General features: G+C 32.6%; 1 protein-coding gene across 2 annotated transcripts; it reads right to left on the reverse strand.

The window, feature by feature from the left end:
* Positions 1 to 2,328: 2,328 nt before the first annotated feature.
* Positions 2,329 to 6,172, reverse strand: LOC114418852 (transcription factor bHLH18-like). 2 transcript variants are annotated; one of them, XM_028384389.1, is made up of 4 exons: positions 6,013 to 6,172; positions 5,413 to 5,910; positions 4,285 to 4,587; positions 2,329 to 2,668 (listed from the first exon to the last, which is right to left on the reverse strand). In XM_028384389.1, the coding sequence occupies exons 1-4, from the start codon at positions 6,046 to 6,048 to the stop codon at positions 2,591 to 2,593; spliced, it is 915 nt and encodes a 304-aa protein (XP_028240190.1). In that variant the 5' UTR covers positions 6,049 to 6,172; the 3' UTR covers positions 2,329 to 2,590. The 2 variants fall into 2 exon arrangements, with proteins under 2 accessions (XP_028240190.1, XP_028240189.1); XM_028384388.1 differs by having other exon boundaries at positions 2,405 to 2,668; positions 4,285 to 4,641.
* Positions 6,173 to 17,199: the final 11,027 nt, after the last annotated feature.

Raw genomic sequence — 17,199 nt, forward strand, 5'->3', positions numbered from 1 at the left:
TTTTTGTTGCGTTTATTATTATTAAAATATGATTCATTACAAATAAGGTGTTTAATGTCATTGACTTATGTTTATTAACTATGTAGGATAAACATGTACAAAAAGGACCAACAAAGCCAGTTGATAGGCCAGAACCTGATGACGATCCCATATACCAGATGACGTTAATGATCCCATAACTTTTCCTCAAGCTTATGCAAGTAGCGTGGGATGCAACTATGTTTGGGGTGTACAATGATAATGTCCCCTTGTACTTAAAGCATGAAGATCTTGGGGAAATAGCACATGGTGATCAATGGTTGAACATCATTGTTAATTATGGATTATGTAAGTAAATTTAAATTACAATCCATTACCTAATTCATTGCTTTAAATTGGTGCATAATTTACTTTATTTTAACAATAGGCATATGAATGAGTTAAGTCTGCGATCAAGGAATGCCTCTATGTATGGATTCATTGAGCCACAGTCCATACAGAGATCTAGACAATCGTAGTTTCAATATGACGATTATATTAAGAAATGAATGTAGAATTCACAGAGAGATGTTTACCTAGGAGCCTACTTGAATGGGTAAGTAAAACTAAACAAATCAATTTAAATAATGTATTCATTATGATAACTTAATGTTCTCCAATGCAATGGACATTGGCAACTGGTGGTTATAAGTCGTAAGGATGATGTTGTTGCCTGGTTTTGTTCCTTGCACAATAAGTTCGACAACTACAAAAAAGGAATGGTTAATAGGTCAGTTGTAATTTGTAACACATTTACTTTATCATTAGTATTTGACATCAATATTGTAATTATACAACATACATGCATGTTTCTCTTAACCAGTGTTTTGAAGGGATTCAACGATAATCACAGAAGTAAATCGAAGGCAACTGCTAAATGGATTTCAATTGAAGTAAGTCATTTAAACAATGTTCGATCTCTTCAAAATTACATTTTATTACTTTGTACACTAATTTTGGGATAACTTTGAACATCTTATTAAATTTAGTGTAATAAGCAAAGGGGAAGCATTGAGTGTGGCTATTACGTCATGCATTGGATGTCAACTATAGTCCTAGGAAGTTTCAAGGATAATTGAGAAATGGTAATTATTTACTTCAAAACTAATTTCATTTGTTATAGTTGTTATTATATTACACCGGTTAAGTTATGTTTTATTATATCATGCAATATTTTACTTATCCGAGACCATTGAAACAAAAGAGAATAAAGATAATTCACATTAAGTGGACAATATATTTTTTAAGAGTTAAAAATGAAGCACTAAGTAGTGTTTAGAAAACTTTGCAAATGTTAGACTTATGTAAATCTTAGGTTATAGATAATATATTTATGTATTGACATTACTATATTTATTAGTATTTATTCAATAATAATTTGAATATAATATATACTGCCTAGATTGATTTGGTTGTGGCATGGATTGATTTTGTTTTTAATTTGCAAATCTAGGTTCATTTAATAAATAAATAAAATATAAAAGAAACATGCTAAAACAACATTAATTCTTCCCAAAACTAATGTTGTATAGTACTTATAACATTGGTTCTCCCCAAAACCGATGTTGTATAGTACTTACAACATTAGTTTTAATCCAACCTGATATTGTATTGTGCTATACAACATTGGTTGTGCCTAAAACTAATGTTGTATAGTACAAAACCAATGTTGTAAGTACTATACAACATTGGTATTAGTTTTGGAGAAACTCGATGTTGTTTATTTTTTTTTGTTATTTGCTATTATTATATCACATCGATTTTGGGGAGAACCATTGTTGCATAGTGAATTTCAACATCGATTTTTATAACTGATGTTAAAAATGATTACTTTTAATGACAATCGTTTTAACATCAGTTTAAAACTGATGTTGAATGTCCAAAATAACTAATATTAAAAGCGATTTTCATATTAGTGGACCCTTAGAATAACTCTTAAAATAATTGACGTTATTTGGGTTTTTTTATAATAATAGATTTTATTTATGTTAAAAAAAGTTTTGAATCAAAGTTTTATAGAAAGAACATTACGTTATTAAAAAGCTGTCATTACATCTCAAAAAAAGAATTGTCATTAGTAAAAGTTCATCAAACTCAAATACATATCTACCAATAAAAATATCTAGTAATATATTAATATTTATAAAATATTTATTTATTTAATTAAGTAATTAGGAAAGTTTTGATTTTATAATTAAGTTACAAAATTATAATTTTATTTTCTTAAAAAAATATTATATATTTATCAAGATATTTTTAATATATATTATGCAAAAGGAAGGTTCAATTAAGAGTTTAAGAATTTCAAACTATAAGTAATTTTTAACGCTAATTTAAAAAAATTATCCATTCTTCCACTCAGAATGCATGCATTATGCATAGATTATTAGAAATACAACTAACTTTATGTAACAAAAATTTAATACATACACAATGCGAAAACAAAATGCCTAATTAGGCCCTTATTATGCCCACCAACCACCTGGCCTTCGAGTAGCTTTGTCCTTGTAAAACCTATATTGCACTTTATTTGTATACCTGCAGTTGGGTGTTCATTATTGTTGTCACAAGTTTAGTTACAGCAGTCGAACAAGTCCTCAGTCAAAATTTTCACTAGGTCGTCCAGTGTCATGGTGAATTCATGATCCATCTACAATATATAGTACAGTATCCGATTATTCAATGTTTGATATAAGAAACATATATGTTAGTGTGAGAGAAAGAATCCAACTCGTATAGTTATTCTTTGAAGGTAATTATATATATGGGAGACGATACCAATGGTTTTCTCCGTTATAGTATAAGGAAAATGTATTTTTTTATTCCATATATTTTCAGTCAAATATGATTAAGGTGTTTGTACTTTCATATGGTTGAATATGGTTCTTAAACTTTAAAAAATACATTGATTAATTTGATTTTTCCTAACTAACTTCATAGCTAACTTTAAAAAATATGACAATTTTTAGAAATAAGAGGTTACATTCACACAGGAATGGAGGCAGAATTAAGTTTCGATGGTGATGGGGTGGGTGGGGGGCGGGGCAATTATATAAATATTTATAATTTGTATCTTTAAAATAATTTAAGATTATATTATAGAAACTATATTGATAAAAAAGAAAATTAAACATTTTTTAAAAAACAAAACAAAACTACGACACATTCTAATGCTAGCAAGGTTTGTTTTTCGATATATCATTTGTTTTTTCAAATGTTGGTATCTTATAAAAATTGACAACAAAAATAAAGAATATATATATATATATATATATATATATATATATATTAAATTTTAAAAAATTACACAAACCTCTCCTTCATTTTTAAAACATACAAAATCCCCCTTAATTATTCACTAAACCTTACTCTCTCTTCATTCATTAACAGAGTTTAAATCTTTAACAGAATCAAATAAGAGTGAATGTAATATGACTTTTAATGAAAATTATTTTAATAACTAATATATATATATATATATATATATATATATATATATATATATATATATATATATATATATATATATATATATATATATATATATATAAACAGAACCAGATCGTGATTATAGAGGTAAGGTTTTTTTTTATTCTTTTTCCCAGTATTTGATCCAAGCTCTACCCCTTCCAAGAACTTATAAACCAAAATTGAGAAGCGTGAGCAAAATTCACAAAGCTTTATAATGTTGCAGTTCCTAATAGTCAAAGCTTGAATTTCATTTTGAAAAGCTTTGAAATTGGACTTCTTTCCAAGGGAATGACAGATTGGGATTTTTTCACTGACCCTGAAAAAACATGGGGGCAAAAATCACCCATGTCACAAAAACAACATGATACAAAATAATTTGAGACAACATTCGAAGGAGGGAGAAAATTATTGTTGGTGTTCCTCAGATGAAATGAGTAGATTAATCCGGTGAAAGAGAGAGAGAGAGCGCATCACGAAGAAATCAAAGGTTTACATATTCATAGGGTTACAAATATTTATCCTTACCATCAAACTAGAAAAAGATAATTACCATTTTATGAAAAATAAAAATAAAGTACTTAAATATCTTTATTCCTACAGTCAAATTTTTAAATAAAAAGAATTATTATAATTTTTAAATATAGTATATATTAAAAAGGAACATAGATCTGTCCCTGCATTCACATGCATGTTTTCTTAATTTTGAAAAAAAATTCATCACTAGAAAGTATAATGACCTTGATCACGTTTGAGCGAAAATATAAATACCAAACACACTACAATATTGGTGTATACCTGAGCAATGCAAGTAATGTTCAGAGCGGAATTTGCAAACGGCAAAACATTGCAGCAAACTATTGAGAGATTAAGAGCTGCAAGCTTGCCCAGGATCTTAGCAACAATGTCCTTTCGTTTCTCACACATAACTTTGATGAGCGCATCTTTTCCTGAGACTCTTGCTTCAATTTTGGGACGTATATTGATAGGTATATCTGAGTCATCAACAACAGTACCAATATTGTATTTGTTCGTTTTGAAGCATACTGCATATTCTACTTTTCTCTTTTTGCTCTCTTCCTCTAAATCCTTTACACGCTTCTGAAGATATTTCACATAATCGATAGCAGTTTTAAGGACAGAAGCCTTATCCGTCTACACATAAGAAATGTTTCATTTTATTTATCTAATAATGGAATAGGTTTATAATGATATACTTGGTTTTCAATTATAATGAATTTTAAACCAGAGTTTGTGCAAAGTATTATTACTAAAAAAAATTCATATAATAACTATTAGTTATTTGGCATATGTTTGTTAGTTTAGAGTTTGTTTAAGGTTATGTTTGTATAAACTTTTCAGTAATTAAGTATTCATAGGAGATCGAAATTATAAAAAGGTAAATTAATTTAAGTTTTTTGCATTAGCTAAAACCAACTTTAAGGCGCATAAATTAATTTTAATTTGTGAAGAAACCTAATGCATTCTTCAGTGCTTTCTACTTGTCCTTCGTGTAGAATTGAAATATGACTTTAATCATCTGCATAATCACTTAATACAAACTTTTATTATGTAAATTATTAAAGTAAGACTCTATTTTAATTGAAAATCAACACAAATTACAAAGGAAATTTTACCTGAGCTTTTTTTTTCTTTTTAATATAGAGTACAGATATTCGTCTATCCTATTTTGGTATGGGTATGGATTGGGAGGGAAAAAAGAGAGATAGAGAGAGAAAAAAAATGTAGAGAAAGAAATGACATATGTAATAGATGATATAATGAAAAGAGAAGAGAAAGATGGAGTATAAATGAAATAAAAGAAAAAATGGATAGATGATTAGTTTTTCCCTTTCAAAAGCATGATAAAAACAAAAGTCACAGCCCATGCTATTAATACGAAAAGAGAAAAACGCATAAACTGACCTTTTTCAACACCGGAATAACAGCTGAAAGTGCTATGAACAGCTTGGCGATATTCTCTCTCCTCTTTCTCTCACTCATTATGTGATCTTGTATCTCAGAAGAGCTTCTACCCCTCTTAGATTTTCTATTATTTTTTGGTTCTTCTTGGGTTTCCTTTGAATTTTCACCATGATAACATTGGCATGTTTTATTGAGAACATATGGCACTGCCGTTGAATCTTCAAATGAAAGAGTGTAGGGCATTGAGGAGGATGAGAAGAGAGGTTCATCTTGAGATGCATGTTGTTTGAGACTACTACGGTTATCAAAGCCAGGGTTCTTTTCCAAAGATGATGAATCATTTATAGGGTTCCTAAGAAGGATGGTGGTGCTTTCTTTAGTGATATTTGAATCACAAGGGTGACTTTTGCAAGATTTTTCTTGTTGCACTAGATTCTCCCCCTTGAACACTTCCACAAGAGAGTGCATGTGACCAAATAAATTGCACTCATCCATTTCCTGAAACAATTGAGAACACCAAAAGCAGAGAAATTTTCACGAGGATATTAATATAAAGCATATATATATGTGTGTGTGTGTGTCATATATGCATCCCATTACCAAAAAACGAAGCCACCTTTCCGGTGACTCTTCCATTATTGATTCCAAAATCAGACAAATTTGATGTTCCAGTTTTTGCTTCAGCTATTGAAGTAATGTTATCGATGTCGGACTCACTTCACTGCTTGTGTCAAGCAAAACTAATTAATTTGTGAGGGTAGTGGTTGGGAAAGGAAAATGATGGAAGTTACTTATATAATAATAATAATTTCATTTTTTCTTTACATTATTTATTTTGTTATACCTTTTCTGTCTATTATTTTCTTTCTAGATGCTGTGTACAATTAGCATTTTTTATTGTTAAATTTTAGATAATATGTGGCAGACGCTTCAGACACGTTCACTCACGCTTTTCTATAAAAAGTACGCATCACATGATCGTGAAGTCAAATTCTATCGGTCATTATTTTGATAGAAAACAAAACCTATATTAGTATATTTTACTCCAACAAAAATGGTTTTCTTTTAACCTTACTAGCTTGGTGATAAAATGCAAAATAATATAAAATAAAATCTTCTCCGCCGATGGTCGATTAGGAGCTTTCAAAATCTATACACAGAAGACTGTCACAAGAGAGACCATCAGGTCATTTAATGATTTTGCACTGGCCCTACTCGCATACATACAAAATCATCACATGCATTATGTCCTTTTCCTATCAAAGATGATCGAAACTGAGATATTCATGACGAAAAGATTGTCTTTTATTAAAAAAATGTAAAAAAAATATTTATATCTATACAAAGTCTTATAAATAAGATGTCTATGGAAAAGTCTATTGTGTCCATGCTCCAGCTGTTGACATGTGTTCAATTTATTGGTTTTTTTTGGATATTTCTGCATCACACTTCCAGGCCTGTTGGTTGCTCCACGTATTACTACACGTGTCTTCTTTTTCTTAAATTGCTCCATGTTCGTTGCCTTTGTTTCTTCTTCATTTTGTTTTCTCTGTTTCTTTCCTTTTTTTTGTTGTTTTCCATCTTAGGTCTGAGTTTTGTTTTTTTCTTTATGCTTAAATAGTTAAAGTTGACATTTTTGTTTTCAGCTATTATTCTCCGGTTTTGATTTTTCCTGTTGAGTTTTTGTTTCGTCGATTTTGGTTTTTGCTGTGGGGATTTTGTTTCATCGATGCATGTTGTGTTTGGCAAGGAATGTTGTTTGTTTTCGTTGTTTTGGTTTTGGCTTTTGAGGTTTGTTCTGTGCATGCACTGCGTGTTTTGCACGGATTGTTGTTTCAATATGGATTTGGTATTTGACAGAGGCATGATGATGATGGGTCGAATGTTTCCTAATATCTATGCATGTTTAGTTGTTTCCTTTTTTCGCCAATTCTGGCTTACCTGATGTCATTTGGTGTATGCTTTGGTTTTGTTATAGCCAGGGTCAAGGAGATCGGGGAATAGGTAAGTCTTTCAAAGGAGCATGAGCTGACCTATTGGTTGTTATTTAGGCAGGGTGAAGGGGATCACAAAAAGGGTCAAATGTATCAACTGTGATTGTTAATTTGTGAAGAAATCAACTGCTGCGAGAAATATCATAGGTGTAAAATCCAGCAGGAGGCAGGCAAATAAGTGATTAATAGGTAAACATAAATAAGATTATTACTTCACAAATGTTGTTTATCTAAAAAATGATGTTTATCTCGCAAATATTGAGCAGTACCTGTGCATATTGTTCGATGGTGCTTTACTTGCTTTGTTTTCATGCAGGTATCTTGCGTTCCAGTTTATCTTTCCTCCTGCTGACACGTGCAATTTTGTGTTCTGCATATGAGGTTTTGCTTTTGTTGCCTTCCTGCTAAGTTTAGTTGCATATGCATGGTTTTTGGTGGAATTGTTTGTTTTTTGTCATCCAGGTAGTCCCTGAGTCAATCTTGCCTTTTGATTCCCTATTGGTCTTATCAATTTACACCCTACGGGCTTGGCTCATTTTCTATCTCTGGGTTTCAGAGTGAGTGGGTTAAGGAGCCTTTTTCCGCCTTTCATCTTTCCAGTCAAGCAGTGATTCCTGCTCTTGCCTCTCATGAATCTATTCGACCATTCCGGAATGAGTGAGCTTTTGTATCCGTATTGAAGAATCCGGTTATCGACTCGACAACTATGGAATCTAAGCCAATTTTTGAGGTTGATGTATAATATGTTTTGCACCTTATTCATTTTGTTATCAGTTTTATTTGATTGTTCCTAACATTTATTTATGCTTTACAACTTATGCAGCTATTTCTGGTGTTGAGTGTTCGATGGTGCTTTACTTGCTTCGTTTCTTTGCTTTGTTTTTCATGCAGGTATCTTCATTCCAGTACGTGCGGCTTTGTGTTCTGCATATGAGGTTTTGCTTTTGTTGCCTTCCTGCTAAGTTTAATTGCATATGTATGTTTTTTAGTGGAATTTTTTTTTGTCATCCAGCTAGTCCCTAAGGCTACCTTTTGCCCTTTTGAGGTTGATGTCTAATATGTTTTGCGCCTTATTCATTTTGTTATCAGTTTTATTTGATTGTTCTTAACATTTATTTATGCTTTTCTTCTCCAACAGATCCGACCTATGCAACTATTTCTGGCTGTTGTAGGATGGTATTCATGCTTAGTTAGCAATTCTTTCCTCGCTTGCAAGTTGACTATTAATCAGCCGGTGGAATGGAGGCACCAATTAAATTAGAGGTATTTTGCTCATCTTTTATGGATTTTTGGTCTGCCTTTGGTGGAGCTATTTGCCAAGTTATTAATGCTGAGTGTTCGATGATGCTTTACTTACTTTGTTTCTTTGCTTTGTTTTTCATGCAGGCAATTCTTTCCTCGCTTGCAAGTTGGCTATTAATCAGCCGGTGGAATGGAGGCGTCGCTTAAATCTGAGGTATTTTGCTCATCTTTTATGCATTTTTTGTCTTCCTTTTGGTGGAGCTATTTGCCAGGTTATTAATGCTGAGTGCTCGATGGTGCTTTACTTGCTTCGTTTCTTTGCTTTGTTTTTGTGCTTTACTTACTTCGTTTCTTTGCTTTGTTTTTCATGCAGGGAATTCTTTCCTCGCTTGCAAGTTGGATATTAAATCTGAGGTATTTTGGTCATCTTTTATGCATTTTTTTCCTGCCTTTGGTAGAGCTATTTACCAGGTTATTAATGCTGAGTGCTCGATGGTGCTTTACTTGCTTCGTTTCTTTGCTTTGTTTTTCATACAGGTATCTTGATTCCAACACGTTCAACTTTGTGTTTTGCATACGAGGTTTTGCTTTTGTTGCCTTCCTACTAGGTTTAGTTGCATATGCATGTTTTTTAATGGGGTTGTTTTTTTTTTTTGTCATCCAGGTTGTTCCTAAGGCTATCTTTTGCCCTTTTGAGGTTGTTGTCTAATATGTGAAGCCTTTGTATGTTAAAGCCTATATAAATGGTAACACATTGGCTAGAGTCTTTTTTGATGGTGGTATTATTTATAACATCATGCCTCTAACCACGCTGAGGCAAATTGGTAAAAGGTAGGATGATTTGATCCCCATGAATATCAAGATAACCAATTTCATTGTAGGAGCTACTACAACATTGGGAGTTTTGGTAGCCACAATCACGATTGGGCCAAAATCCATGTATTCAACATTTTTTTATAGTGGATGCTAAACCAAACTATTTAATTTTGCTATGAAGGGATTGGATTCATTCTAGCCAATGTGTGCCTTCTATGTTGCATAAAAAATTATTGTTTTGGGAAGGAGATCAAGTATCATTTTGGCTGATGATTGTCCATTTTTTACTAATGTAAGAATGGAAGAAGCATCATTTTATTCTCCTTATTTTTTTCCCATACTGTAGAAGCAAGCTTCATGATGATGAATCAAGTTGATTCAAGTAGTTTTAATGATGAAAAAGATGATGACAAAATGCCCAAAAGAATGATTTCAAGATTAAGTTCAAGATCAAGATTAATTTCAAGATTCATCAAGAAGATTCAAGATTCAAGAATAATCAAGATCAAGATTCAAGACTCAAAGATTCAAGAATCAAGAGAAGACTTAATCAAGATAAGTAATAAAAAGTTTTTCAAAACATTGAGTAGCACAAGAAGTTTTAACAAAATCATTACCAAAGAGTTTTACTCTCTGGTAATCGATTACCAGTGTTTTTAAGACGTTAAGATTTTCAAAATTCAAAATGAAGAGTCACATCTGTTGATGTGTAATCGATTACACCTTAATGGTAATCGATTACCAGTGACTATTTTTGAAAAATTCATTTCCAAAAGTCACAATTCTTCAAGTGACTTGTTTCTAAAGATTCTTTCAAAAGTTATAACTTTTTAAGTAATTAGTTTTAAAGGAATTGCCAAGAGTTACAAGTTTTGACTTGAGTCATCAAGAAATTATAAATATGTGACCTTGACATGAAACAAAATTGATTGATCTTAATCATCTCTTTCAATCAATCTTTCAGTATTTTCTTTCATCTCTTTCAATAGTTTTTTTTGTTTCATCTTCTCTTCATCTTTCTAAAAGTTTTTGTTCAAAACTTTCTCTTCCAAGAAAAGTTCTTTGTTCAAAAACTTGTGCTATTCATCTTTTTCATTCTTTTCTCCCTTTTCCAAAAAGAATTTGCCAAGGACTAACCACCTAAATTCTTTTTGTGTCTCTCTTCTCCCTTTTCCAAAAAAAATGAAGGACTAACTGCCTGAATTCTTTTGTGTCTCCCTTCTCCCTTGTCAAAGAATTCAAAACGACACAGTCTGAGAATTCTTTTGATTCTTCTCTTTCCCTTAAACAAAAGATTTCAAAGGACTAACCGCCTGAGATATCTTTTGTTTCCCCTTCACAAAGTTTCAAAGGACTAACCGCCTGAGAACTTTATCTTAACACATTGGAGGGTACATCCTTTGTGGTACAAGTAGAGGGTACATCTACTTGGGTTGTTGTAACTGAGAACAAGATAGGGTACATCTCTTGTGGATCAGTTCAAGTGGAGGGTACATCCACTTGGTTGTTCAAAGAGAACAAGGGAGGGTACATCCCTTGTGGATCTTTGCTTGTAAAGGTTTTTACAAGGTTGAAAAGAAATATCAAGGACCGCAGGTCGCTTGAGGACTGGATGTAGGCACAGATTGTTGCCAAACCAGTATAAAACTCTTGTGTTTGTCTTCTTCTTCCCTACACTCTTTAATTTCCGCTGTGCACTTTAATTATCACTTTTACTTTTGGTTAAGTTTCTATTACTGTTCTTTACTTTCTTAACATTATAGTAAAAGCCTAATTGAATCTAGTAACATTAAGAAGGATATATTTTTAATTAGTAAAGGTTTACTAATAATTAATTCAACCCCCCCTTCTTAATTATTCTGAGGCCACTTGATCCAACACATACAAGTTCCTAGTAACTACCAGGAAAGGATTTGGAAATCTTGTAATTTGACAAAGAAAGGTTTCATTATAAACTGGCAGACCAAAGCACGACCATCCATTGAGTTTATAGATGGATTGACAAGATGAGGATTGAAAGATCTGTTTAATCAACTAACTTTATTCATTATTGAAGATAAGGTAGTTGATTCGACTATAGTGGATGCATAAAAGGAAGTGAAACACTAAGAGGTGATATTATCTATCAAGGAGTCACGAAGTTTTGAGGCACAAGATCCTTTAAAAGAGGTCAACCTATGAATTGATGGTATTCTTAGGATGACTAAAATTAGTGGTTTGTTAGCCAAAAAGATAAATGTCAACTTATTGAACTATTCACGGAGTACAAAGATTGTTTTGTTTGAGATTATCACTAAATGATAGAATTGTAAAGAGATATGGTGGAACATAGGCTGCCAATCTGAGAAGGATTTAAGCCACATTACTAGCCTCCAAGATGATGCAATTCGCAACTTTTGCCTCAGATCAAAGGAGAAATTGAGAGAATGTTAGGGACTGGTTTCATTAGAATGACTACATATACCTAATGGTTGTCAAATATTGTGCCAAATATTAAGAAGAATGGAAAAGTATGAGTATGTACTGATTTCAGGGATTTAAATTTGGCAACCCCTAAGGATGAATATGTCATGGACAACCATTCTTGGTATAATCAGATTTTTATGCCTGTTGAAGATGTACACAAGACAACATTTTGTTTTCCTGAATCTCTTGGGATATACGAGTGGTGAGTGATGTCATTTGGATTAAAAAACATTGGTGCCACTTATCAGAGGGCCTTGAATCTAATTTTGATGTTGTTGAGATAAACATGGAAGTATATATTGATGATGTGGTCAATTTAGTCGATATAGATCAACTTTGGCCAATTTGGAACAAGCGTTACAAAAAATGAGGTTTCATGAAATAAAGATGAATCCAAGCAAGTGTGCATTTTGAATATCGACTAGAAATGTCCTAGTATTTTTTGTGCATTAGAAGGGAATTGAAGTTGATAAAAATAAGGTGAAATTAGTATTGGAGTCCAGGGCACCTCAAAATAAGAAAAAGTTGCAAAGTCTCATTGGTAAGATTAATTTCTTACAAAGATTCATAGCTAATTTAGCTAGAAAATGATAGCTTTTCTCCTTTACTAAAAGTATTTCAAAAACATAGGGAGCTCGGGCTACTTTGGCAAAAGTTGGCAAAAGATAGTCAAACTGATTTCAGCATGGCAAGGTTAAATGGAACATATTCCAGCATGAATTGCTCCACATGTGAGAAATGGTCATCAATAGGAGATCGATTTGAGACCACTTGAGAAGAAGTAGGAGATTGGAAGTATTCAGCTAAAGCTTCCTTGGTAATATTCGGCAAGATTGGATGAATAAAGGTCAAAGATTAACCATGAGTAACCACTGGTGTCAGAGGTTCAACAAACTCAAACAGTGTGGGGGAAGGTTCTTTAATAGAAATTGGTTCCTATAAGATAATAAGAAATTAGGCAAAAAATAATAGTAGGATGTAATTGTGAATGTATGAGTACATGAATTTTGATGATGCCAAAGAAGAATCAAACAAGGCCGCTTCAAAGGATAAACAAACAAGATTAATTCAAGATTGCTTCAACAAACAAAGCCTTGTTTCAAGATTCACTAAAGATCAAGCCTTGCCTCAAAACAAAGGGTTTCAAAGTCATGCAAGGCTCTGGTAATCGATTACCAGTAAGTGTAATCGATTACTATAAGGGAAGAATGAAAAAGAGCTATTGAAAAGGGTTTTGAATTTGAATTTTGAACATGTAATCGATTACCATATGTCTGTAATCGATTACCAGCAATGAAACTCCTGAAATTCAAATTCAAAAGTCATGACCCTTCAAATTATAACTGTGTAATCGATTACACAAACATTGTAATCGATTACCAGTGGAGAGTTTTCAGAAAATCTGCCAACAATCACATCTTTTGATTGGATTTGTGAATGACCATCAAAGGCCTATAAATAGGTGACTTGGGCACGAATTTTGAAGAGAGAGTTTTGCTTGTTCAAAATGTCTTATCCTCTCAAAAGGAAATGAGAGAGATTCCAAGAGAACTTCATTGCCAAATGCTCTCTCAAAAGAAACTCTTGGGCAAACACTTGCAAATCCATTAAGAGTTTCTCCATGGACTTCAATTGTAATATCCTTCTCTTCAAGAGAGAATTCTTCTTTCTTTCTTCTCATTCAAAGAGATTGATTAAGGGACTGAGGGTCTCTTAAGTTGTAAGAATTCCAGAACACGAGGGATGGGTTGTCCTTGTGTGGTTAAGACTTTGCAAATGGATTTTTACAAAGAGAAAGGAAAATCTCAAGTGGGTTGCTTGAGTACTGGACGTAGGCACGGACTTTGCCGAACCAGTATAAAAACTGTGTTTGCATTCTCTCTTCCATTATCTCATTTATTTTGTTGCAATCAATTTTGTCTTTCATGTTTAAAGAACATTATTAAATTGATTGCTACTTCTTCTACATTCTAAGCCTATCCCTCTTAAGTTATTGAGGTTACTGGTCCAATAGTAATGAAAATACTATGACAATTAAGGTACTTATAGGAAGAGGTGCGGTAATAGACCCGAATTTTAGTCTTTTGAGACTTCAACTAGAAGTAGCAGTCGATTTCTGCAAAGTTCTACTTCGTAATTTGACAATAGGAAAGTAAGGAAAGTGGCATGTTAGATATTCATACCTAGATCAAAGAAGGACTAAGGACAGAGGTTTTCTTGATAGCAGCAGATCGGGTGGTTCTTTTGAATTTCAAAAGAGTTGATTCTGAAGAAACAACTTCATCTACATTCTCTAAGTCAATCGTTTCAATTCAATGTTTGATTGTGAAGAAAAAAGGGATTAAATGAATGATAATAGATAAGTGGTGAATCAAGAAGGGTAAATTTATAAGGAAAAACCTGTTAGAGAAGTTGTTGGAGGATTAATGGTAATGCCAAGCAATTTGTTTTTTCTCTTTTTAGCCAAAATGAAAACTGTATGGGGGAAAACTGAGGTTGGCTTGGAGTCTTAGAAGCAATAGGTTCTACTTGAGGATGGTCATAAACTTGCATAAGGTAGAAAGGAAGACCTTTTGGAAAAGGGGACTCTTTCATAACAGGCCACCAATTGAGAACACTAGTAGTTTTCTTGAGGTTAGGTAGGAATAGGTGAAATTCAAACAAACTGAGTATTCATTGAGTCAAATTCGTTATCTTCTTCACTTTTCAACAAACAATAAAAGACGAGAATTGGGAGAAGCAATAGGAAGATGTTACGTAAGACCAAATTAATAAGCCACAAATTAGGGATTGTAAGGCTCCATAGAAATCTTCTATCTAGATTTAGTTTTAATGCCACAAACTATATCCCTAGCCGATAAGATGTTACCCTATTATGCGATTGTATGGCCTTGGTTTCTAAATCAGAAGGAGGATCCGATTTCAACTAGTCAGGGACTGCATGGTCAATAGTCATAGGGTTCTAGAGAGCACCCACATCATCCAATATGCCAAAGATAGCTTTTATAAAGAAGTGAGTAAAGTTAGAGATTGTAGAAGTAATCAAAAGTGACTCACCTAAGGTAGGGTCTTCGGTACAACGAATCCAGCGCTTTAGCTGATTTTGGTTATTTGGCTGCAAACATAGGAAAATATCTAGTAATCCAAAGTTGCAAAAACTAACGGGGGCCAAAAGCAATAGATATATTTTGACCAACCCTTATTCTTTGCAAAAGCAGAAAATGGATTTTTAGATAGAAGATAAAAAATAAAACTCCTAGTGCCATTGGTTTGTCCAATTGAAGTAAAGAAATATGGGGGCATACTCAGAAACAATAGCCTTAGAAGAAGAGCAAATGAAATACTAACAATACCAGTACAAAAGAAAGGAATTGTGTTTCACAGTTGACATGGTGGCCATTGTTTTCATGTACAGGATGAAATGAGGATAACCATTAGTAGAATTGTCAAAAGAGAAACCTAAGTCTTCATGAGTCTGATTATGCAAAGAAGGAATTTCACCATTAACAATGGAAAGACCAAAGATAGTGACTACGTCATGTAAAGTAGTCATCGTGAAGCCAAAAGGAAATACAAAAGTATTTGTAATAGTTGACCAGAAGCTCAAGAAGCTAAAGATTAAAGGATAGTTCCACTCAACATTGTGAAGAGTCAAAATGATGGTATCAAAGATACCTCATTTCTTTCAGTTGGCTTCTTTAGCGACAATTATCCTTTTGAGCCACCTATAGTAGGGATCAGAAGGGCTTGGTATCAAAATTGGATGAGATGGAGCTTAGCCGAAACCAACAAGTAATGTGAATCAAATAACTAGCATGATGAAGATAGTGGTCAACAAATATGATGGCATTTACAATATCATTAGAGCAAGGATGAAGGTAATAATTCCTTTCATGAGTCTTCATAGGATTTTCAAAACCTCCAGGGGCTTCAGGTTGCTCTTGATCATTGGAAAAACTAGAAGACGACTTTGAGGATAAAAAGTTACCATTAGAACCATCACCATACTCATGGAGCCATAATTGAGATTTGTTAGTGCTTGACATGATGTGGTAAAGATTGAAAGATTACTCAAGAAGGGAAAGGGAAAAAAAAAGCAAGATTATGGTAAATTGGATGATCAAGCAATTGTGAAAGGGGGGTTATTTAAAGTGACAAGGTTGATGAACTTGTGTAATGGATAATTTGTAAATGCAAGTCAATTGTAGAGGATAAAAAGGGAAAAGATTAAAATGATTATATCTTAACCCTTTGATTCAACCAATCAACATTAAGATATAGGGGGCATTTGTTGCAAGTCAAAATATTTTGATAAAAAATCAATTATCCGAATGAATGAGGATAGAATAATAGCCAAATGAGTTTGTTTGTTAATTTGGAAAAAGATTACATATGGATGTTGGATGGATAATTCAGCCAATTAGTTTGAAAATTCAAAATTTTGATTAAATATCTTGAGATAGACATCAGCTGGATTTGAATTGAAGTTGAAGCTGCAAAATGAGGGATAAGATTAGTTAAACATGTGAAGGTTGAGAAAGATCATGATCAAGGAGAAATTCTTGAAAAATTGGAACATGGGATAATCATTGATTTCTTGACTTAGCCGAAATAAGTATAAAGTAGCCAAAACAACTAAGGATAAGTCAATAGTGAACAAATGTGGTAGAATCACAATTTCATTTAGTTAGTTTAGATTTTACAATTTAAATATGCATTTCAAAATGTTTGTAGAGACCTTCGGCCAAAAAATCAATCAATGCAATTATTTTCCAATTATTATTCTTGCTGAATTTATTGTTTTCTTCCAAATTCAGCTTTTATTTAATTTATTTATTTAAATTCAGGTTAGATTCACCTCCAATCAAGTGCTTTCTTTAGTAACTTGAGAGCTCACACAAGGTCAAGAGGAAGACTTTCCCTCTCTGCGATCAGATTGTTTCATTCAAACATTCAGATTATGGAATCATGTTGGAGTTACTTTAGTCAAATTCTGCTCAGCTAAGTTTCAATTATTTACGCGACAACACATATTTTTTAATCTTGTTTGTTGAAGTTAAACATGTTCAACATGTGGGGTTATAGGGTTTCTTTTTGGATCTTGGTTGTAGGGATTATAAGATGACAATTAATGTACTAAGAAAAAGAATGAACTTATCATAAAAAAAAGGTGAAAGTAAGCATGATGCTAAACATCATGTTGTACAAGAAATTTATTGAAAAGAAATGACTAAGCTTCTCTTAGATAAATTTGCATATCATTTATGGC

The sequence above is a fragment of the Glycine soja genome, chromosome 7, assembly GCF_004193775.1.
Source record: "Glycine soja cultivar W05 chromosome 7, ASM419377v2, whole genome shotgun sequence".
In the NCBI taxonomy this organism is placed as follows: Eukaryota; Viridiplantae; Streptophyta; class Magnoliopsida; order Fabales; family Fabaceae; genus Glycine; species Glycine soja.

Bases quoted from the DNA above. Each gene is read 5' to 3' on its own strand.
- LOC114418852 (XM_028384388.1), bottom strand. From the start codon at position 6,048: ATGGAAGAGTCACCGGAAAGGTGGCTTCGTTTTTTG. The intron at 5,911-6,012 runs GTAATGGGATGC...CAATTGTTTCAG, and splicing joins AAAGGTGGCTTCGTTTTTTG to GAAATGGATGAGTGCAATTT. The intron at 2,669-4,284 runs GTATACACCAAT...TATATATTGTAG, and splicing joins ACATTACTTGCATTGCTCAG to ATGGATCATGAATTCACCAT.